Here is a 24,847-nt window from a genome sequence, read left to right on the forward strand (position 1 = left end):
GAAATTACAGGAAGAAATTGACAGCAAGAGAATTACTCAGAACAGATATGAACAATATATCTGATCGAGAATGTATAATAATAGTTACAAGATTAATAGCTGGGCTTGAAAAAAGCACAGAAGACATCAGAGAATGTATTGCTACAGAGATCAAGGCACTAAGAGACAGTCACGACAAATTAAGAAATGCTGCAAAGGAGATGCAAAATAAACTACTTGCAGTGACAGCAAGGATGGAGAAGGCAGAGGGGAGAATAAGTGAAAGAGAGAATAAAATTATGGAAAATGATGAAGCTGAGAAAAAAAGAGATAAGAAAATACTAGACCACGAGGGGAGAATTAGAGAGTATCATAGGAGTTTCTGTGTCATAGGAGTTTCAGAAGAAGAAGAAGAGAGAGAAAGGGGCAGAAAGGTTACTGGAAAGTCTTATCAAATTATAGCTAACAACTTCCCTAATCTGGGGAAGGAAGCAGACACCCAAGTCAGGAGGCACAGAGAACTCCCTTCAGATGAAGAAGAATAGGCCTTCTCCATGGCATATCATAGTGAAACTGGCAAAATACCAAGATAAAGAGAGAATTCTAAAAACAGCTAGGGACAAACAGGCCTCAACCTACAAGGGTAGACACATAGGTACTAGCAGACCTGTCCACTGAAATTTGGCAGGCTAGAAGGAAGGGGTAGGAAACAGTCAGTGTGCTGAATAGGAAAAAATATGCAGCCAAGAATCCTTTATCCATCAAGGGTGTCATTCAGAATAGAAGGAGAGATAAAGGCTTTCCCAGACAAGCAAAAACTAAAGGAGTTCATGACCACTAAACCAGCTTGCAAGAGATCCTAAGGGGGACTCGGTGTGTGGAATGCTGCAAAGACTACCAAGGACCAGAGACATCACCACAAGCATGAAACCTGCAAATAACACAATGACACTAAATCCATATTTCAATAATCACTCAGAATGGAAATGTACTAAACACTTCAATCAAAAGACATAGGGTATCAGAATGGATTAAAAAAAATAAAAAATAAGATCCATCTATATGTTGTCTACTAGAGACTCATCTTAGACCTGAGGACACCTTCAGATTGAAAGTAAGGGGATAGAGAACAATCTATCATGCTACTGGATGTCAAAGAAAGCTGGAGTAGCCATACTTATATCAGATAAGCTAGATTTTAAACTAAAGACTGTAACACAAGATAAAGAAGGGCATTATATCGTAATTACAGGGTCTATCCATCAAGAAGAGCTAACAATTATAAATCTTTATGTCCCCAATGTGAAAGAACTTAATCACAAACATAAGCAATTTTAAAGATAAGAATGTGGTAATTGCAGTGTACTTTAATACTCCACTCACAGAAACTGACAGATCATCCAGGCAGAAAATCAATAAAGAAATAATGGCCTTGAATGAGACATTAGACCTAAAACTTGACACATACGTTCAGAACTTTACATCTAAAAGAAACAGAATCATGGGGCGCCTGGGTGGCTCAGTCGGTTAAGCTTCCGACTCCGGCTCAGGTCAGGTTTCGCGGTCCGTGAGTTCGAGCCCCGCGTCAGGCTCTGTGCTGACAGCTCAGAGCCTGGAGCCTGTTTCAGATTCTGTGTCTCCCTCTCTCTCTGACCCTGCCCTGTTCATGCTCTGTCTCTCTCTGTCTCAAAAATAAATAAACGTTAAAATAAAAAAAAAAAAAGAAAAGAAAAGAAACAGAATCCACGTTCCTCTAGAGTGCACATGGAACATTCTCCAAGACAGATCACAAACTGGATCACAAAACAGCTCTCAATAAATACAAAAGAATTGAGATCATACCATGCATACCAGATCATAATGCTATGAAACTTGAAACCAATCACAAGAAAAATTTGGAAAGCCTCCAAATGCATCTTACTAAAGAACATCTAACTGAAGAACATCTTACTAAATGCATCTTACTAGTAATGCATCTTACTAAAGAACATCTTACTAAAGAATGAATGGGCCAAAAGCCAATTAAAGAAGAAATTTTAACATATATGGAAGCAAATGAAATGAGAACACAACAGTCCAAACCCTTTGGGGTGCCGCAAAGACAGTCCTCAGAGGAAAATACATTGCAATCCAGGCCTAGCTCGAGAAACAAGAAAAATCCCAAATACAAAACCTAACCACACACCTAACGGAACTAGCAGCAGAACAGCAAAGAAACCCCAAAGGCTGCAGAAGAAGAGAAATAATAAAGATTAGAGCAGAAATAAACAATATAGATTAATAAAAAAGACCATTAGAACAAATCAATGAATGTAACAGCTGATTTTTCTTTTTGAAAAAATAAACAAAATTGATAACCCCCTAGCCAGACTTCTATGAATTCTGGGAAAAGAGAGAGAACCCAAATAGATAAAATCATGAATGATAGAGGAGAGATCACAACCAACACCACAGAAATACAAACAATGATTAGAGAATCCTATGAAAAATTATATGCCAACAAACTGGACGACCTGGAAGAAATGGACAAATTCCTACACACCTACACACTCCCAAAACTCAAATGGCAAGAAATAGAAAATTTGAACAGACCCATAACCCATAACAGACCAAGTGAAGAAATTGAATGATGGAGCAAAAATCTCCCAACAAATAAGTGTCCCGGGCCAGATGGCTTCCCAGGGGAATCCTACCAGACATTTAGAGCAGAGTTCATACCTATCCTTCTCGAGCTCTTCCAAAAATAGAAATGGAAGGAAAGCTTCTGGGCTCATTCTATGAAACCAGGATTACCTTGATTCCCAAACCAGATAGAGACCCCATCAAAAAAAAGAATTTCAGGCCAATATCACTGATGAACATGGATGCAGAAATTCTCAACAAGATACTAGCAAATCGAATTCAACAGCATAATAAAAGAATTTTTCACATGATCAAGCGGGATTCATTCTTGGGCTGCAGGACTGGTTCCATATTTGCAAATCAATCAATGTGATACAACACTTTAATAGAAGAAAGGATAAGAATCATAGGATCCTGTCAATAGATGCAAAAAAACACATTTGACAAAACATAGAATCCTTTCTTACTAAAAAAAAAAGTCGCGATAGAAGGAACATACCTTAATATCATAATAGCCATATATGAAAAGCCCACACCTCATATCATCTTCAATCGGGAAAAACTGAGACCTTTTCCCTGAGATTATTGACATGACAGGGATGTGCACTGTCACCACCCTTGTTTCACATAGTGTTGGAAAGTCCTAGCCTCAGCAATCAGACAACAAAATGAAATAAAATGCATCCAGTTTGGCAAAGAAGAAGTCAAACTTTCACTTTCCACAGATGACATGATACTCTCCATGGAAAACCCAAAAGACTCCACCAAAAAGCTGCTAGGACCGATACATGAATTCAGCAAAGTTGAAGGATACAAAAGCAATGTACAGAAGTCAGTTGCATTTCTATACACAATTAATGAAGCAGCACAAAGAGCAATCAAGAAATCGATCCCATTTACAATTGCACCAAGAACCATGAGATACCTAGGAATCAACCTAAGCAAAGATGTAAAAGATCCATATGCTGAAAACTATAGAAAACTTATGAAAGAAATTGAAGAAGACGCAAAGAAATGGAAAAACATTCCGTGTTCATGGGTTGGAAGCACAAGTAGCGTTAAAATGTCAATACTACCAAAGCAATCTACACATTCAATGCAATCCCAATCCAAATTGCACCAGCCTTCTTCTCAGAGCTAGAACAAACAATCCTAAAATTTTCATGGAATGACAAAAGACCCCAAATAGCCAAAGTTATGTTGAAAAAGAAAACCAAAGTGGGAGGCATCACAATCCTGGACTTTAGCCTCTACTACAAAGCTGTAATCACCAAGACAGTATGCTATTGGCACACGAACAGACACACAGACCAATGGAATAGAATAGAGAACCCAGAAATGGACCCACAGAGGTATGGCCAACTACTCTTTGACAAAGCAGGAGAGAGTATCCAATGGAAAAAAGACAGTCTCTTTGGCAAATGGTGTTGGGAGTTTGGGACAGCAACATGCAGAAGAATGAAACTGGACACCTTTCTTACACCACACACAAAAATAACTCAAAATGGATGAAAGACCTAACTGTGATACAGGAAACCATCAAAACCCTAGTGGAGAAAACAGGCAACAACCTGTTTGACCTCAGCCTCAACAACTTCTTTCTTGACACATCTCCAAAGGAAAATAAAAGCAAAATGAACTATTTGGAGCTCATCAGGATAAAAAGCTTCTGCATTGCAAAAGAAACAATCAACAAAACTAAAAGGCAACTGAAAGAATGGGAAAAGATATTTGCAAATGAAATATCAGATAAATGGTTAGCATCCAAAGTATATAAAGAACTTACCAAACTCAACACCTGAAAAACAAATAACCCAGTGAATAAATAGGCAGAAGACATGAATAGACCTTCGTGGGAATGCAAACTTGTGCAGCCTCTCTGGAAAACAGTATGGAGGTTCCTTAAAAAATTAAAAATAGAATTACTTTACAACCCAGAAATAGCACTGCCGGGAATTTATCAGAGGATACAGGAGTGCTGACGCATAGGGGCACATGAACCCCAATGTTCATAGCAGCACTTTTGACAATAGCCAGATTATGGAAAGAGCCCAAATGTCCATCAACTGATGAATGGATAAATAAGATGTGGTTTATATATACAATGGAATGCTGCTTGGCAATGAGAAAGAATGAAATCTTGCCATTTACAACACCACAGATGGAATAGGAAGGTATTGTGCTAAGTGAAATAAGTCAGTCAGAGAAAGACAAATATCACATGTTTTTGTTCATATGTGGAACTTGAGAAACTTAACAGAAAACCATGGGGGATACAAAGGGGAAAAAAAGATTCAGAGAGTGAGGCAAACCCATAAGAGACTCTTAAACACAGAAAACAAACTGAGGGTTGATTTGGGGGTAGGGGAGAGGGGAAAATGGGTGATGGGCATCGAGGAGGGCACTTGGGATGAGCACTGGCTGCTGTATGTAAGGGATGAATCATGGGAATGTACCCCCAAAACCAAGAGCACACTGTATACACTGTATGTTAGCTAACCTAACAATAAATTATATTATAAATAAGTAAACAAACAAACAAACAAACTTTTAAGGAACTCTATTTTATTTTACTTAGTAGTTGCACTATTTTACTATTCCAGCAACAATATACAAGCATTCTAATTTCTCCACATTCTTGTCAACACTTGTAATATATATTTTTGTAATAACCATACTAACTGGGTATGAGGTGATATTTCACACCAAGTAGTATGGTTTTCATTTGCTAAGATGATTAGTGATGTTGGGGTGCCTGGGTGGCTCAGTCGGTTGAGGGTCCAACTTGGGCTCAGGTCACAATCTCACGGTCCGTGAGTTCGAGCCCTGCGTCGGGCTCTGTGCTGATGGCTCAGAGCCTGGAGCCTGCTTCCGATTCTGTGTCTCCCTCTCTCTCTGCCCCTCCCCCGTTCATGCTCTGTCTCTCTCTGTCTCAAAAATAAATAAACGTAAAAAAAAAAAAATAAAAAAAAAAAGATGATTAGTGATGTTGATCATCTTTTTTATATACTCATTGGCCATTTTTACGTCATCTTGGAGAAATGTCTATTCAAGTTTTTTGCTCATTTTTTTAATCAGACTCTGATCTTTTTGTTGTTATTATAGATGAGTCATAGAAATTCTTTATATATTCTGCATATTAATCCCTTATTAAATATATGATTTGCAAACATTTTCTCCTATTCTGTAAGCTGATTTTTCACTCTGTTGATTGTGTCCTTTGATGCACGAAAGACTAAAGTTTAATGTAGTACCCATTTGTCTATCTGTGCTTTGGTTGCCTTTTTTTTTTTTTTTTTGAGTATCATATACAATAAATAATTGTCAAGTTCAATGTTATTAAGATTTTCCTGTATGTTTTCTTCTAGAAGTTTCATAATTTTAGGTATTACATTTACGTTGTTAATGCATTTGGAGTTAATTTTTATATATAATGTAAGATAAAATTCCAACTTTGTTCTTTTGCATGTTGGCAGATACTTCCCAACATCATTTACTGAAGAGACTCTCCTTTCCCCATTAAGTAGTGTTGGCACCCTTGTTGAAGATAATATGGCCAAAAACATGGAGTTATTTCTGGTTCCTATTCGTTTTTATTTGTTTATTTGCCTGTCTTTATACCAGTTTCACACTGTTTTTATTACTGTAGCTTTGTGATGTGTTCTGAAATCAGAAGGTATAAGTTCTCCAACTTTGTTCTTCTTTTTCAAGATTGATTTATTTGAAGTTCTTAGCGATTCCATGTGAATTTTAGGATGATTTCTTTCTATTCTGAGAAAAAAAGTGTTACTGGAATTTTGATAGGAATTGCATTTAATCTGAGTTAAATGTGCAGTATGCACATTTTAATAATATTAAATCTTCCAATCCATGAACATGGGATATCATTCCATTTATTGGTGTATTATTTAATTTCTTTCAGCAATGTTTTGTAGTTTTTAGTGTTCGAGCTTTTCATTTTCTGAATTAAGTTTATTCTTCAGTATTTTCTTCCTTTTGATGCTTTTGTAAACATAATAATTTTCTTCATTTTCTTTTTTTCCCACGTCTGCCTGCAGTACCGCAGCTCTGCTTGCTGCTCACATCAGTTTTCAGTGGCTTCTAAAGTTGACACGGTCCCCTTAGCACTCTGCCTTAAGCAAGACAAAAACCAGTCCCTTAAGTAGTCCTCAAACAACCTGGAATGTTGGATGCATGAGCCACTCTTCCCCCCCCCCCCCCCATCATGAAAGAAACTACATGGGATTTCCTCACGATATCTCCACAATATGCTGTGTAGGAGTAAGGGCACTAATGAGTGTATCAAATGCCGGGAGCGATCATGCCCCTTTTGTTGGAATCTCTTCTTAATTTTACAATGCCTCTGGGTGCTGCGACTTCTCAGCTCATCTCTGGAGTTCTTACTGAGGTGTTCTTGTCCACACATTGTTGTTAATTCAGTGGAAGAAGATGAGCCTGTAGCTTCCTGGTCTGCCATCTTACTGCAGTCACCATTTTCTTTTATATTTTCAGCCTAGAGTGGTTTCTCTTATCTCATGATTACCACTTACTGCCTTTTGTGTTTTCACCTTCTGGTACCGAATTATGCTTTTATCACTCTTTTCTCCATTTCCTAGCCATATTCTGGCCTCTACTATACTTCTTCATATATAAAAGTATTCCTGTCCACCCCAACTCCCACTATTAATCTAGGAAAGCTCAATGTCAAAACAAGACATATAGTAAAAAAAAAAAAAAAAATCTGCGTTTTTGAGCTATTCAATATCATTGCTACTGTTGCAAATTCTCAAGTTCAGAGTTACTTGTAATCACTCATTCTCTGAAATCTTCAGTTTTAACATCATATATATGAAGTGTGTGCCTATCTCTGTATGTGTGTGTGTATACTACATATATATATATATATATATATATATATATATATATATATATATGACAGTATATTCCTAAATTCTGATAAACTTTTTGCAAAAGTGCCAAGTGTAATTAGATGAACATAACTAAAAGCATTCTGCACGTATGAATTCAGATGAAGGTTTTATTTTTTATGTATACAATAGTGGTTACACAATAAAAGTCTTTTGTGATAGATGATTGTGAAGACAGCTGTAGCAAACAAAATGAAACATCAATGTGTTGCATATGTAGTATGGACAACTAAAGACTCTTCTTTGTTTCTACTTCTAGCCAGTTTATTCTTTCGTAGCCCACAAGACTTCTACAAGTTTTGCTTGAAGGGAAATGTCTTTGAAGGGAGCCCTCAAATAAATTAGTTTTCATTTGGCTACTGTGGATTCCAAAAGTCACAGTCATGCTTCATTTAAATGAAACTCTAGTATGCCAAACCATGATTTAAATCCCCTGAATTATCAGACTTCTGTTCACTCTGTTGATCTTTCTCAAATATCCTCACACTTTTCACTTGCTGCATGATTATTTCTTTGTGTGTGGTTCGTGAACCACCTCATTAATCTGGGATGATTTTTTTTAGCACATCCCCCACCTTAGCCTAACTGTGTCTTAGGAAAGGAAGAATACATGTGGCAAGATTCTACAATACTAACAAGTTTTCGGGTGGTCCCTATATAGACACTAAAATTTGAGGAACAGTATTCTATATAGGTGACCCAGTATACCCTTCCATAATTCTGGCAGATTATGTTTACTTTAAAGATTTAGATGAAGTATGTGACAAAACCAAATATCATAGCACAAATAAAGTGACTGCTAGTTACCAAATAGTCAGATACTCAAGGAACATTGTCATTGAATCACTGAAGAGAGCATATCAACCTAAGCTTGTTTTAGTGATTCAATATATTATACTCAAGACTTTCAGAATTTTGGGGGAAGGTGAAATATCCACCTTCTAAATATTGGTGGATAACCATTGGTGCATCACTCTAAAAATTAAACTCTCACAAGGAAATAAAAAGAAATAGCTTAGAAATTTCTTAAATTCAGAATATTATCATCAATCATGCTGGATATATTTTTATAATACAGGAAAATATATTTTTCATATGTTTCTAAAAACAGCAACCCTTTTTATTTTTCCCACCATCCACTTAAAGATGCATAGATTGTAAATGTCATATGCGTTCTTTTCAATTCTCACACATGCTTACTTTTTTCATAAGTATCCGTAGCATTTAAAGAATAAGCGTGTGTCTCTGTAACAGGCGCAGAATGAAAACTTTTCTTCTATGAATAGCCACTTCCTCCTTCTGGGGAATCAAAGCCGGGAGACCACTTTCAGTGTTCAGTGATTCTGAGCATTTGGTACAATTCTGCTCTGATTACAGCAAGTGACTTTGAGGAAATCCCTGGTTTTCTCTTGTATCATTTGCAATGTGGGAATGTCAGACTTGGTGGCATCTAAGATCCTGCTCTAAGGTTCTATGCCTGAAAATCCTTGAAAAAAAGGAAATTCTACAGACTCAAGGCCTCTACTTTCTATAATTCTGGTAGATTTCAATTTTGTGCTTATGTGGAGACTCTGTTATAGTCATGAGTGCCTTTAGAACTAAGCTAAGCATGGTCTATGGATCTTTAGCTATTTGCTTTTTTAAATTATGTTATTAAGGGGCCATGTCCACATTTACAATGCCATTTTTCATATTTCGTAGCTTGATCTACAGCACAAATATTTCACAAAGAATTTTGAACTTTTGAAAGGCATCCTGCCATTTTTGGCATAAATGTTTACTTTTTACAACATTGCATTAAATGTTATTTCTCTTGATTACTGAATCTTTTCGGAGAGTCCCTTAAATTTGCACCCTAGATGAATGTCTCATTTGTCTCATGCCAGTCCTGACCTGGAGAAAGATACTCAAAAGGGATGATTAGAACAACAACAACAAGATCTTCCCCAAATTTTGTCAAACAGCTGACCAGTTAACTACGCAAAGTAGACGTTACATATCTAAGTATATTGGAAACTCAGTAAGTGGATTGTCTTACTAATTTACGGAGAAACCTCACAGCTAAAAGTGTAGGTGGGAGGAGATACAAAAGAAACAAAAAAGCATTTCAGACTGGGCACTTCCTTTCGCTGATCTTGACTCATAGCACTTGGAGTCTGTCCTTACGCACAAGTTTTGTGCCACGTTCTCCTGCTTGCAATGGACAGACAAGTGACATATGCTGATTTAAACTTATCCAGGGGTCCTTGCCTGGAAAGTTCATCACCCCCATCTCTTCCTCAGGGTAAGTGCCTTTTGTTTTCCATTTGGCATTTGTTTGTCTTTCAGAGTTAGATTTTTCTCTTATATTGATGGTTTTAAATCACAGCTCTGAGGATAAGCAGCAGTCCTATATATATAGGATATATATAGGAGATATATATATATATATATATATATATATATATAGGATATATATATGGATATATAGGATATATAAGATATATATATATATATATATATAGGATATATATACCATATATATGGATATATAGGATATATATATATATGATATATATATATGGTATAGCTTAGCTTATCTGTAGGTAACAGTAACTGTGACGAAAAGCACACACCTTGTAGGTTTCTTCTTTTATCAAGATATTAGTGTGAAGAGTGAACATCACTCCTATTCCTGAGCCTTGGTTAAAAACCAGGAAGAAATATTTTACACGTATGAACAAAGTAATATTTTAGAGACATAATTATCTTAGAGACATAATAATTTAGAGACATAATTTTACACGTATGAACAATGTAATATTTTAGAGACTTCCTATCATGGTAACGTACCTTATTCCAAATCCTTCCCCAAAATACTAATGCTAACTTTTACTGCATTCCCTCCCATAGTGTTTTTCCCCCCAATATGAAGTATAAGGGCGATGATTAATATCCTTCGCTATCCAAAGAGAAGGAGAAAATTTTTTCTAGAAGAATATCATATTCAAGATCAAAGACTTCAACGTAATTATAATCTGATAGTTTCTAACTTTGAAACTTGATACTTGAAATGTATCCTGGTTTCGACGGAGATAAGCCATGAGACACTGGAGAATATCATTAAAAGAACCTATTTGACACTTGTTGGAATCAGCACTTTTCTATGTCAGAGGAATTAGTATTTTCTATGTCAGTGGGAAAAAAAAAGGGGGGTAACGGTCATGTGAGGTAATAGGTGACGGATGCCAATAGCCTGGAAATGGATGAAAAAAGACCAGAAACTAGGCAGAAAATATGCACGGAATTACCATGACGTTCTGAAATCTAACCAAATGTACTACTGGGATTTTTATCCAACCTGATATTCATTTCATATTGTGCTAAACATTGGGCTATAGCCTTTTAAGATGATTTGGTATAGGTTTGAAACTACTAAATTATCAATGTTCTAAATCGGGAAAAAAGGCTTAGGGTTACCAAATAAGTTTCACTATACTCTTCATTATGGGGGTTAAGGGGAATTGGAGGATCTTGATAACTACAGTCAGGGTTTGGTGTGGCCACAGTTATTTTTTAGGGAAATAATGAGACTTTCTCTTACCCTATTCAGATCTAGCAAAGGTGGAGAGGGAGGAGGCTGGTGTTTAAAAGGGATGACCTAAAGTGAATACAGAGAAAGGCAGTGAGATTTTCCTCAAAAATTACTATCTATGACCCCAAATCAGTGCGTCCAGAAAATTTGTCCAGTCTGATCATATTTTTGTCCTATTTCACCATCGTGAAAGGAAATCTGAAACAAAGTAGAATAAGGCCAACAAAACGTGTAATTTAAAAACACTGATCTGATATTACAATTATTGCGAAACCACTGCTGAGCTCCTTGGCTAAACTCTTCAGGCTGTGGTAACTGTTAAACAGTGAACGCACCAAAAGTAGTCAGCGAGCTAGAGGGAGATGTGAGCTGTGACCTATTTTGTTACAGCGAATGGTTTGCTCCCTTAGAAAAGTAAGTAAGGTGTTGGTAAAAATGCCTCTAGACATTGTTTATTCATTCAAAAATAAACTATTGGTTTTGAAGCTACAGCAGGGAACAAAATAGAGAAAAAATATTTTCCTTTATTGCAATTATACTACTATAAGAGACATAATAAACAAATAACTGAGTATATGTAAAAAGATCATGTGATATTTAAAACATTTTTTTTAAATGTTTATTTATTTTTGAGAGAGACAGAACAAGCAGCAAAGGGGCAGAGAGAGACACAAAGAATCTGAAGTGGGCTCCAGGGTCCAAGCTGACAGCACAGAGCCTGACGTGGGGCTTGAACTCACAAACTGCGAGACCGTGACCTGAGCCGAATGGGACGTTTAACCGGCCGAGCCACCCAGATGCCCCAAAAGATCACGTGATATTGAGTGAAATTGAGAAGAATAAAAAATAGAAGTAGAATTTAGTTTGGTGGGGGGTACTGTATCAAATGGATTACAGGAGGTGATGATAAGAAGACTTTTGAGTCAAGACCTGTCAAGACTTGTGGGACAAAGTCATGCTTTCTGGGAGAAGAGTCTTTTAGGAAGTTGGACACACAAGTGCAACCTCCCTGACATCAGAACTTACCTGTCATACTGTAGGAGAGCACGCAGATTAGGGTGAAATATCAGCATGTATATATGGAGAGCCACAGGAGATGAAGTTAGAGAGGTCATTCGAAGCCAGATTGAATAGGGATCTGCAGACCACTTTATAGACTTGTCCACATTCAAATCTCCATAGAAAGCCATTGAAAGGTTTAGAGCAATGGAGTAGAATGGTTTAATATATTGTTTACACCCAAAGAGTAGCCCAGAGTGGGTATTTCCCAATAACCAAGGTTTACTTGGCCTCTTCAACTTGTTATCGTAACTCCATTAATTTCAATCTCATACAGTGCAGCAGAAGAACTTAATACAGAAGAGCATCCCAAGCACAGGACCTTCCATTCAATTCCTTAAGTTTTATCAAGAATGAAGAAGTATCTTTAAAAGTCACTTCAGGCGCGCCTGGGTGGCTCAGTCAGTTAAGCATCCAACTCTTGATTTTGTCTCAGGGATGACCCCAGGGTCATGGGATTGAGCCCCATGTTGGGCTTTGTGCTGAGCATGGAGCCTACTTAAGATTCTCTCTCTCTCTCTCTCTCTCTCTCTCTCTCTCTGCCCCTCTCCCAGGCGTGTCCTCTCTTTCTCTCTCAAAAAAAAGTCACTCCAAATTTCCTTTGAGCTATACAGATGGCCCCCTACTTACTAAGGTTCAACTTGCAATTTTTGGACTTTCCAATGGTGTGAAAGCAATACACTTTCAATAGAAACCATACTTTGAATTTTGAATTCAATCTCTTCCCTGGCTAGCAAGGAGCGGCACAATCTTATTGCGTGATACGGGGCGGTGGCAACCACAGGTCCCCATCAGCCACACCATCATGAAGGTCACAGCCAATACAGTCATCCTGTTCCCGTGCAACCTGCAGCTTTTCACTTTCAGTACACTATTCCCTAAATTATGAGATTTTCAATACTTTATTCTAAAATAAGCTTTGTGTTAGATGATTTTGCCCAAGCTTAGGCTAATGTAATTATTCTGAGCCTTTTTAAGATAGGGTAGGCTAAGCTATGATGCTCAATAGGTTAGGGATAGTAAAACTATTTTCAAATGACTATCTTTTCAACTTTCACTGGGTTTATGGGGATGCAAGGAATATACATAAGGAATAAATTGAGGAAGATTTGTAGTTTTTAAAAAAGATTAAAAGAAAAATAACCTAATATTTATTGAATAATTACTATGTGCCAGATACTATGCATAGCATTTTAGAAGAATTGTTTCATATAGTCCTTTCAAAAACCTTAAGAAGTAGATATTAGTCTACATCTTATAAATGAGGAAATTTGTCACTTAGGAAGCTAGAATACCTTGCCCAAAACAACATGCTCAAATACAGATGTGCTAGATTTGAAAGCCTCTGCTTCTAACCACTGCTGTGCTTCCGTAATAAATATTAAAATAGTCACTATATGTCTCCATTTTGCAAAGTTTCAAGGGAAAAAAGGACAAGGAAGGAAAGAGACATAAAGGTAAAATAATATACATATCTACAACCGGAAGGAATGATATTTTAGGGCCAGTCTTAGGTTAATTGACTGCATTTAGCCATTCTGTATCACAGTGGTTTTCATTAGAAGTTCTAGGTCAATGTTAATCAAGTTTGGTGTTCTCAGATCCAGATGTATGCCCAGAGTTTAGGAGTCTCCTCTGGGTACTTACTCATAGGTGATAATCTATGTGTCACTACCTTGAATCTTATCGATCACCTGTTTCTTCCCATAATCTTTGATCACATTAGCTATTCTAAATTCCATCTACTGGGGAACATTTTAGAAAGAGCTAAGATATGAATGTCAATATACTAACTAAGGGGACCATTAGTAGTTTTCTGCAAATTGGGTTGCACAAAATTATTGCCAGGGACAGTGTAAAAAAACAAAGTGCAAATGGACTTGTAAGTCACTCTGGAACATTTAAGAAGAATAAAAGATACCATTTTAACAAACCTTGTACTAATATTCTTAACAACTGACTCAAAACAAATGTCTATATAGAGAAATATTAGAAAAAAATATAAAAAGAATAGATAATATAAATAAATCCAGAGCTTTAGATAAATTAAAAAAACCTTTACTTGTAAAAGCCCTCTGCTCTAATAATATAATTTAGAAAACAACTTGTAATATATCTTACAGCTATATTATATATATGTGTGTGTATATATATATGTATCTATATATGCATGTTATGGCTATATTACATATATATGTTATATATGTGTGTATATGTGCGTGTGTGTGTGTGTGTGTGTGTGTGTGTGTGTGTGTGTGTTACAAACCAAATGAGAGCAAAAGGGGTCTTATAATTAAGTCAGAGGTATAGGCATTACCTAAATACAATTTCAAGTGCAGTAACTAAGGTATGAATTACTAGACTAATTCCTATCAGAGCTGATTCAATTTTGGAATCTGAGCTGGTGTTTCCCTGCAAGTTTTTTTATTAGAACATTACTCTCAGGGGCACCTGGGTAGCTCAGTCAGTTCAGCGTTCGACTTTGGCTCACATCATGATCTTGCGATTCGTGAGCTCAAGGCCCATGTCGGGCTCTGTGCTGACAGTGCAGAGCCTGCTTGGGATTCTCTCTCTCTCTCTCTCTCCCTCTTTCTCTGACCCTCCCCCATTCACACTCTGTCTCTGTCTCTGTCTCTCTCTCTCTTAAAAATAAATGAACATTAAAAATTAAAAAAAATTACTCTCATTATTTTTCCCCACAAAATTTATAGTTTTAAAGATGTCTAGAACAAAATATATTGATAAACTTATGATTAATTTATGCTTCCATTTCATTAATTAATATAATCACAATTTCTTTTTTTAATGTTTATTTATTTTGTGAGAGAGAGAGGGAGCAAGAGCATGTGTGCTTGCAAACAAAGGAAGGGCAGAGAGAGAGGGAGAGAGAGAATCCCAAGTAGGCTCCATGCTGTCAGCACAGAGCCCGGTGCAGGGCTCGATCTCACAAACCATGACACCATGACCTGAGCAGAAATCAAGAGTCAGATGCTCAACCAACTGAGCTACCCAGGCTCCCCCATAATCATAATTTGTGATAAACATGATAAACATGAGACACAGTATACTGTAAATGATATGATTGCAGAGAAAAACGAATGTATTTGATATTTTGTTAGACTATGCAACATTGTAGACATAAGCTCATGTTATGTTATATTCATCGAAATACTAAAATAATATGCAGCCTCATAAAACTCTCTTCTCTGATTCAAGTTGGAGATAATTGCTTTAGCCAACAATAAAGCAGAGGAATCCATGTCTAAGAATAGAATTGTTGTGTGTCACAAGAAGCTAAAATGGTACTTAGCACAAAATAGAGCCTCCATAGAACTCATTCTAACATATCTTGACTGGATGAAGGCCATCCTTTTTAGACAAAATTCTTTGACTTACTTCCTACAATAGGGCGTGTGCTTCATTTTCATACAGCACTTGGCAATTTTTGAAACTTTTCACATTTATCCCGTTTGATTGTTACACCAATCTTTTGTACCTAAGACAAGCGTAAATATTTCTGTTTTACTCATGAGCCAAATCTCAGGTGGATCTGACTGAGAACCCATCTCGTGGAGCTCTAATATGGCTGATAAGCGTTCTTTCCTGCCCCCAGCTCCCAACTTGAATCTGTCTATATGCGACCCAAACCACCTTTGCTTTTTGTTCCAGATGGACCCAACCAGTTAACTAAGTGTATTTTCTTAACTTCTCAGACATCTGTCAAGGTCCACCTTGGCATCAGTTTGCTCTGAAACTTGGTTGTACTGGGGTTATTCTTCTCACCTTGACTGTGATTGGGTTGAGTATTTCAGGTAAGTGATTCAAGATCATTTGCTTCAGAATACATATTTTGTTCCTATCATTAGAGTATCAAATAACTTGGCCACCCCCAAACTTAGCGAAAGACCGATGAAAGGAAAACAATTACAAAACAATGCTTTTAACACTGCTCAGCCCAAATCTACTCTGCGAACTTCAGCCTTTTGGATTTCTGTTCCTAATTGTTCTGATCATCTTCATGAGGTATTTCAGATGTGCTCCAGAACTTAAAATTAGATCACCATTCTAATAAAGACATGACAATAACAAAGAAAATTTAAATTTTCCATTATTTACAGTTTCTTCAGTACCTATTATATTCCAGATTGCACTAGGCAATCTCTCCCATGGGGTAGGCATAATTGTATTCCTCCCGAATATGAGAAAGCTTGGTCAGGAGTATAAACAACTTAAGAGTAGATAACAGGTAACAACGCCTATGTAAGTTCATTGTTAGGTGTTTTTTCTTGTTTGTTTGTTTACGTATGCTGTGTTCTAACTAGACCCTTTGTTACTACATAGCTATTGCCTTTATATTCTACCCACATTCAAGCTGGTTGAGATAACAGAGTTTCCCGAAGTGATAATAACATATCCATTTTGCCACATTCAGCATTTAATCTTCTTACTGGTTTCTCCTTATTTACTAGTAATATTCTTAAGGCAAAACTCGTCAATAGAAGAAAGCGGTGTGGATGTTCAAGAGAACAGGAATGAAACAACAGGTAATTTTGTAGCTTGGAAGTTCCTAAAAATAACAACTCGTATTTGACCGATACCATACATTATATTAGTATAGGCTCTTAACAACCCATATATTCAGATAGTATGAGCTTTCTGACTTTATGTTTGACAAACCTGGGGAATGGGAGGGTTAAGCAACTCACTTAGGGTCATGCACCAAGTAAGAGGCGACAATGGAAATTGTACCTGTGGCCTGACCTCAGAGCCGATGATCTTAACCACTAGGTCACACTTCCACACTTAGAGGAAACAAAAGAAGTATTCTGAAGCCAATGATCGTGAATCACTTACCTGACACACTCCAGCCCAACACAGATGTTGCTGCTAGAATATTCAAGAATTAACAGCCAAATATCAAGTTAAGAAGTAATATACGCACCTAAGTGAAATAGTGGATGATTTTAGTGAGCATGTCAAACAGTTAACTTTTGACTGAAGTTAATTAGTAAAACTGAAATATAAAATAAGTTTCTAAATATTTATCATATTCACGACTAGAAGGTTAATCTTGCTTCACGAAGCAGTGTGCGTTAATAAAGACACTGTGGTTGAATGACTGTAGTAAAATATGATTGTGGATGGTGCACATGCTCCCAGATCATCAATTTTAAGTAACCTGGAAAATCCTTCTGGAAAATGTTACCCAACAGATTGCACTAAGTAAGCAAGTATATACTTTGGCAATTAGAAATTTTCCGTAGTACTGGTCATCAATTTAGGGTGATAAATTATATTTGCTTTGCAGTTTACAAGTTGTTTGAGGTAAAAAGTCCTTTCGATAAGTTTGATATTGTTGGATATGTAGTGGGATCAACACTACTGATGAGCTTGAGAAAATTCAGCAATAGTTTTGACTCTTCACACCATCTGATTATGTGCACTTAAATTATTCTGTCAGCGCCTTAAAAAGTAAGATGTGGCTGTGTAAATGATTTTAATGGTCTTTTCCTATTCTAACACTCTATGATTCCATTTATGCCCCATACAACTGGTCATGGATTTCCAATTCTTGATATCAGAATGAAGAGTGTCAAAAACCTCAAAATTATAGCCAATCCATTCATTGTTCTCACAATAATAATCAGAGACTTCTGTGCATTTATAATGACTTGTGCGTGTGTGATTGGTTGTGGTGGGTGGAAACAGGAGAGAACTATAACACTTATTTATTTCATCTTTCTCTTTACTTCAGAGAAACCAGATCTGTTAAAGTGCCCAAAAGATTGGCGTCTACTCCGAGAAAAATGTTTGTTTTTTTCTCTTGCTTCCAACACTTGGAACTACAGTCTAGCTGACTGTTCCACAAAAGAATCCAGTTTGCTGCTTTTTCAAGATCCAGAAGAATTGGTAAATAATTAAATAAGATACCTTAATAGAACTTAGCACTTTTTTCTAACCTTACCACGGCCTTTGGGGTTCAGCCCAAAGGGGCTATGCAGATACAAGTAGCAAATTTGACTTCAAGAAGCTCACAATCTGAGAGACAAAACAGACACATAAGGAAATAATTGAATGTAATTTGATGAATGCAACAATATAAATATAGAGAGTAATATCACAAAGAAGGAATAATCAACTCTGATGGGGAGTTAGGAAAGTCATCATAGATAAGGTAAGACTTGAACTCAGTTTTAGAGAAAGAGTAGAAAAATGCAAACCATGAATAGATCATACAGATTCAGTATTCCGCCATTTTGTTTGCTTTATTTATAGAGACATGTACAAAGCCTGATACCTAAAAAAGAATTTCTGTTTTGGATTGGATTAAATTTAACATTATCAGAGAAGAAATGGAAGTGGATAAATGGGTCATTTTTAAATCCAAACGTGTGAGTATTTGATAAGCCAATTTGAATATTCACTCTATACCAGCTTTGTAGTTCGAGAACGTAAAATTGTTATGAAAATTGTGTTTTGTGGTTTCCATTTGGCTTAGAAATTTTCAAGACGTCCAGAATAGACTTAGAAGACGAACGATTCTGAAGCTGGTTGGTTGAAAGTCCCATATGGGAAAAGACATCAGCCCTTTAGAGCAATATATATATATATATATATATATATATATATATATATATTTACCTACAACGGAGATTTAGGAAACAAGGAATAGATAATTTGGTGGCGGGGTGGGGGGGATGGGGATCGCATTAAACCATCTCTAGCTGGAGGCTTTTAGCATGCAGAATTATTTAAGTAGTGTTTTTCAGTGAATTAAAAAAAAAAAAAAAAAGTAAATATCAAGAGTGTGGAACCCAGACAGGCCGGAAAGCCTTACTGATAACGTAAACAGTCGATTAACATATATTTTAAATACATTATAGTTATTCTACACTGTATTCTTGCAATAAGCTAGAGAGAAGAAAATGTTATTAAGAAAACCATAAAACTAGAAAATACACTTACAGTAACACACTGTATTTATCAAAAGACCATGTGAAGTGAACACATATAGTTCAAACCCATGATGTTCAAAGGTCAACGGTATATTTTAACAAGTGGTGCAAAGGAGACAATTATTTGAGGGGATGTGATAAATATGGCATAGGCCACAAAGGATCTATTAGCTATTTTCTATTGGGTGTCTCATTGTAGTTTTTTGTGTAAGATGTCCAAGAAAATTATCGGTTCAATAGGAGGGTTGATACTACCCAAATAAATTATATATTTTAACAGAATTAATGGATAATTGTGTAACAAAGGCAGAGAATTTTTTCCTCGGAAGCAAAAGTATGCATTCAAATAATGTTTCTGTGAAGAACTTCTTTTGATAAGTTGTTCAGAAGAGAGGATGTTGTGTTGCTTTATTTTTTAACTTATTTTAATGTGTATTTATTTTTGAAAGAGAGACACAGAGCGTGAGCAGGGAAGGGGCAGAGAAAGGGAGACACAGAATCTGAAGCAGGCTCCAGGCCCCGAGCTGTCAGTGCGGAGCTGGACGCGGGGCTGGAACCCACAAACTATGAGATCGTGACCTGAGCTGAAGTCGGACGCTTAAACCGACTGAGCCACCCAGGCGCCCCTGTGTTCCAGTTTTTGAGTCTATGAAGGCTTCAATCACATTCTATAAATGATAGTTAAAACTTTTTTATCATTCAAAAAACATGAGGAATATGAGGAAAACACATGAGACTTAAAACACAGGAACAAGTCCAAGTTTATCTAAGCTATAGTGTAAACGTATAAGGGAAAGTGTGAAACATTGAAACATATGTGGGTTTAATTAGCAAATTTTTATGCTGTTTGACACATGTTCTAAAATATTTTTTAAAGGTGATTCTTCCAAAAAATTATTTTAGGGGCGCCTGGGTGACTCAGTCGGTTAAGCATCCGACTTCGGCTCAGGTCACGATCTCGGGGTCCGTGAACTCGAGCCCCACATCGGGCTCTGTGCCAACAGCTCAGAGCCTGGAGCCGGCTTCAGATTCTGTGTCTCCCTCTCTCTCTGCCCCTCCCCCGCTCATGCTCTGTCTCTCTCTGTCAAAAATAAATAAACATTTAAAAAAAATTTTTTTAATTATTTTAAAGTCTAAGTGTTCCGAGGTAGAATAAATTTATGAAAGGGCAAGCCTACTCTTTCTGGTGGATAAAATGTGCTTTCACACCACACATGTATACCACACACACACCAAAAACAACATACACACATCCAACACACATCACACATACACGACACAAGCCACACACAAAATACGCTGACTACACGTATACAACACACGTACTCCACACATACACCACACACACACCACACAAATTCCAAAAAAAAAAATCTACCTTCATTTTTTACATGTTTTCTGGTGATTACTCTCTGTACTTTATTCCCATATAAATGAAAATTTAATGTTGACTTATTTTTCTTTGTTCATACCCAAATTAGGGTTAATGGAAATCAGTGTGTGTGTGTTTATTTTATTGAAGTTTATAATAAAATTGGAGAACACTGAAGTGTCCGTGAGTGGAAATATAGGTAAAGCGGATGGATTAAATTCAGCTGAACATCCCATTTTACTCTAAGATAAAAATTATGCTTTAATTAAATATGGCAATGATCAGGCAAACCTGGAAGGAATGGGGTTGTAGTAGAAAGAGTATTCATTAAATTCTGCTTTTATTTTAACTGTCAGCCTGGCTTTCAGGTAAAGAAAAAAATAGAGGGTGATAGTAATTGTTTTTGCAGGATTAATAGGGATTAAATGAGATAAGGTAGAGAACCAGGCTGAGATCTGGTTAAGGAAAGCCTAGGAAGCCATTGACGATCTTTCGGAAAGAAAGTCTTTGATTTGGCCATGTAAGCATTAAAAAGTTATCTTGTAAAGCGGAAGAAGGAATCAAATGGGTAGAAGAGATAAAACATGGCGGACTTTGGCAATAGCCCAGTTGAGAGAAGTTCATAAGTTGACTAGGGTGTCAGACACTAGGAAGGAATCGGATTGGCTGCTCAGGCAGAAAGGGGTGCATGGAGAAATGCAGTGAAGGAACAAAGAAAAGCTGTGACAGAACCCTATCCTCTTTGTTTGAAATGGATAAGAGAGTCTTGAACCATCCTATCCTGGCACCTCACCCTAGTGCTGCCTATTTCCAATACTAGTCCCACCCCCCCCACCAGCAGTGAGCCATAAGCCTCATGTGTGTTGGAACCAATGACATTTTGAAGCAGACACCCACCAATTTCTGTTTGGAATGAGGAAAAATGGAAGCCTCTGGCCCTGGTCACATACCATACAAACTAAGCCTCTTTTTTTTTTTTTTTTAATGTTTTTATTTATTTTTGAGACAGAGACAGACAGAGCATGAGCAGGGGAGGGGCAGAGAGAGAGGGAGACACAGAATCTGTAACGGGCTCCAGGCTCTGAGCTCTCAGCACAGAGCCCGATGTGGGGCTCGAACTCACAGACCCTGAGATCATGACCTGAGCCAAAGTCGGACGCCTAACCGACTGAGCCACCCAGGTGCCCGGCTAAGCCTCTTTTCTAAGCCGATCCAAATTCTGTAGACCCTGCATGTCCGTCATATGCTGTTGTCTACTTACTATGTTTACTGAGTGCAAACTTGAAGCATTGTCAGACCTTCACATGGGCTATCTCAATGCCTCCCCCAAATATCAGGTGGTCCTGTCCTCTCTATTTAAGAAAACTGAAGCTCAGTAAAGTTAAGAAACTTTTCACATGTATTAAGGATAGAATAAGAATAAGAAGAGAACCCCAGTTTGCAAAGCTTGGCGTTTATTTGTTTGTTTGCATATATTAGTTTGAAGCTTCTTGGTAGAGAATGCTTTTCCAGTGAAGATAAACTGGCAAGGGCCAGAGATTTATTATTTGCTTTAAATTAAAAGTTTACACCATTAGGTTTGTGACTGTGTGCTTGCTCTATACTCAATACTTTAGCAGCCCATTGTTTCCTGAAAGTTGTAGGAGACGCTGGCTGGATGAGGAGAATTACGTGAGAAAATTCCAAGCACTAAATGACGCTTTTCGTTTGCTCCACAGATTACGTATTGTTGGTTATACTAAGAAAAACAGCTGTGTTTACGTCTCACCGACAGGAATTTTTTCTGAGGACTGTGACACAGACAATAAGTGGATCTGCCAGAAAGAACTACAACCTGTCAGAAATAAGGCGTGTTCTGGCTCTTGACTATGCATTCCCTCTCAATTTCTCTACTTTCCATCACAGGTCTCCGCATCTATACAGCTAACCTGGCCCGATGTATATCTAGAAGCACAAAGTGAACCAGTACTGACTCTTCTAAAACTGTCGCGAATCTTACAGAAGTTCACGGCTAACCTACTCATTGTATGAATGAGGAAGCAAATACATAGGGAAACCAAGTATCATTTTAAGATACAGTGACGTTCCATGGAGAGAAGCCCAGACCAGCTGACTGGTTTCCAGTCTTGGCCTATACATGTGGCCTTCCTTGATCCCCTCTATGCTTTAGCTCACCTCTAGAAAAGTTACAGTAAAAGATTTCTAAAGTCCTGTGGATATTTCATAGTCTATGATTTTTCATATTATCACACAACTGGATTGTTCCAGAACATTGGCCTAAGTCCATTCTCTTGACTCTGATATCAGAATCTCATGACCAAAGGATCTTGGGAAGGGACCTAAACTCTTCCCGCCATTCCAGTGTTCTTCCTATTTTAATTTTCTCATTACTTCTTTATTTTCCTTCTATGTCCCTTTCTCTCTAGGCTCACACACAGGCTGTAGGAAATATGTAATTAAATTTTTCATTATTTAGTGGAAAATAAGTGATTTTTTTCATCAAATGGGAAATATTTATTCAGATAAATGTCGGGAGTGTTCACTTTTTAAAAATATGCCACATTTTCTATGGAGATCAAACAATAATAATCCTGGACTTATTGTGTAAGGAGGTTTACAATAAAATTTCTGAAAAATAGGTATTTACTTACTTTGATCATTCAATGCCAATTTGAATTACATAAATTCAAATACATATAATAATGACCTAAATATTTCCATTTCTGTTTTTCATGATGATTTATAATACTAGTTAACATAAAATTTTGAATATATCCAAACCCCAAAGCATAATTCATTTTGTGTCAGATACTTGGGAAATAAATTACTTAGGGAGACATTCTACACAAGAGCGTCATTACAAACGATGTAACATAAAAGTGAGACTATGAAATGTTTGGCACCCTTGAGGAAATGACCTGCAAAGAACAGAAACCTGCGTTGCAAGAAAAAAGTGTTTCCATAACTGATAACATACATTTCCAACCCTTGGATGACATTCAGTTGCACCTTCTAAAGCGAATCAGGATGAGGCTAAGTGCATCCAGTTAAACCAGAATGCATTCCAAACATGGGCCTGTTGCTTCTCCTACACCTGTTAGATCTGAAACGAAGTGCCCCAAAAGTGCACGTCCATAAGAAACTTTTACAAAAAAAAAAAAAAATGACTCCAAGAACTTAGGGTCTTGGACTTTTGCTATTGCAGTATGAGCTTATCAGTGAGGCTTACCGGTGGACGATACCGGAGAGCATCTCTGAGACTCAGACTGTGAGGATGCAGTTTCCTGAGGAAGGCAGGTCTAACCGTATTCTAGGCAGATTAAGAAATATTAGGTCTAAGGAACAATTTTGGTTACGGTATTTGAGTCAGTGTTTGTTGACAATAAGCCGACTGCAACTCCAAGACACGTCAAAAGAGATCCCGTGTCATTCAAGATCTGCCATCTACATTTTCTCTAAGCAGCCCATACGCTCCAGGCACAGACGCCTTGCCTGTCTCCAGACACCTCCTGATGTTTTAGGATTACGGAGTTTCATACCTGTTGTCCCGCAAGGGTGTGACGCTGTTTTCACGCAACATCTTTATTCTTTATCTAGAAGAACCCTAGTAGTTGTGGAAGGCTTAACTCAAATGGTAGTTCCTTTCTGAATTTTTGCTCAAACTTCTCTGTCTCCCACAATTTGTCATTTATTTCTCTTTCCTCCTCTGAAATATAATTACATTCCTCCTTTGCTGTCTTTTCGTGCGCTGCTTTTACGCTTGTAAGGCTGGTTCCACTGCTCTCCTGGCTAGTGTTGGACAAAAACCAAGATAGAACAATGGAGGGAAGAAAAGAGAAGTCCCTGACTCCTTTTGATACAGTGAGCTAAGCTGACCAACTGGCACAGTAACAGTCTGTTTATGTTGTAGGAGATTGACCTTGAAGCTGAACCAGTGAGACCCCCTCTGTTTCTTTTCTATGTTACATGCTTGGATTTGAAGTCCATTTGCTTCTGTTTGACCTTCCTACCTATTCACTTCACAGCTCTCTTCATTAGGCACCTTACCTGTTAAAAAGTAGGTCTCATGGGAAAACATGGTGGAAAAAACTAAAAACTAAAAATAAAATATCCTCGATACCTTAACCTAGCTTTGTTTTTGTTTTTGTTTTGAGAGAGAAAGAAAACACAAGTGGGGGATGGGCAGAGAGAGAGGGAGACACAGAATCCGAAACAGGTTCCAGGCTCTGAGCCGTTAACGGGAACTCATTGGGCGGGGGCTCAGAATCACAAACCCTGATATCATGACCTGATCCAAAGTCAGCAGCTTAACCAACTGAGCCACCCAGACACCCCAAACTTAGCTTTTTCAAAAAGT

The 24,847-nt window shown here is 37.3% G+C and overlaps 1 protein-coding gene across 3 annotated transcripts; it reads left to right on the top strand.

Moving 5' to 3' along the window:
- Positions 1 to 9,647: 9,647 nt before the first annotated feature.
- KLRB1 (killer cell lectin like receptor B1) lies at positions 9,648 to 22,707 on the top strand. 3 transcript variants are annotated; one of them, XM_019436426.2, is made up of 6 exons: positions 9,648 to 9,813; positions 15,876 to 15,974; positions 16,632 to 16,706; positions 17,918 to 18,072; positions 18,439 to 18,554; positions 22,209 to 22,707. In XM_019436426.2, exons 1-6 carry the CDS (start codon positions 9,729 to 9,731, stop codon positions 22,354 to 22,356), a joined length of 678 nt encoding a protein of 225 aa, XP_019291971.1. In that variant the 5' UTR covers positions 9,648 to 9,728; the 3' UTR covers positions 22,357 to 22,707. The 3 variants fall into 3 exon arrangements, with proteins under 3 accessions (XP_019291971.1, XP_019291972.1, XP_053751237.1); XM_019436427.2 differs by having other exon boundaries at positions 22,265 to 22,707; XM_053895262.1 differs by having other exon boundaries at positions 22,396 to 22,707.
- The last annotated feature ends 2,140 nt before the right edge of the window (positions 22,708 to 24,847 follow it).

The sequence above is a fragment of the Panthera pardus genome, unplaced genomic scaffold, assembly GCF_024362965.1.
Source record: "Panthera pardus isolate Hobbes unplaced genomic scaffold, ASM2436296v1 HiC_scaffold_6, whole genome shotgun sequence".
Lineage (NCBI taxonomy): Eukaryota > Metazoa > Chordata > Mammalia > Carnivora > Felidae > Panthera > Panthera pardus.

What these genes read in the sequence shown, in the direction of transcription:
- KLRB1 (XM_019436426.2), top strand. Translation starts at nt 9,729, where the DNA reads ATGGACAGACAAGTGACATATGCTGATTTAAACTTATCCAGGGGTCCT. An exon ending in GAACAGGAATGAAACAACAG is followed by an intron (nt 16,707 to 17,917) that starts GTAATTTTGTAG and finishes TCTTTACTTCAG; the next exon opens with AGAAACCAGATCTGTTAAAG. An exon ending in TTCAAGATCCAGAAGAATTG is followed by an intron (nt 18,073 to 18,438) that starts GTAAATAATTAA and finishes CTTTATTTATAG; the next exon opens with AGACATGTACAAAGCCTGAT.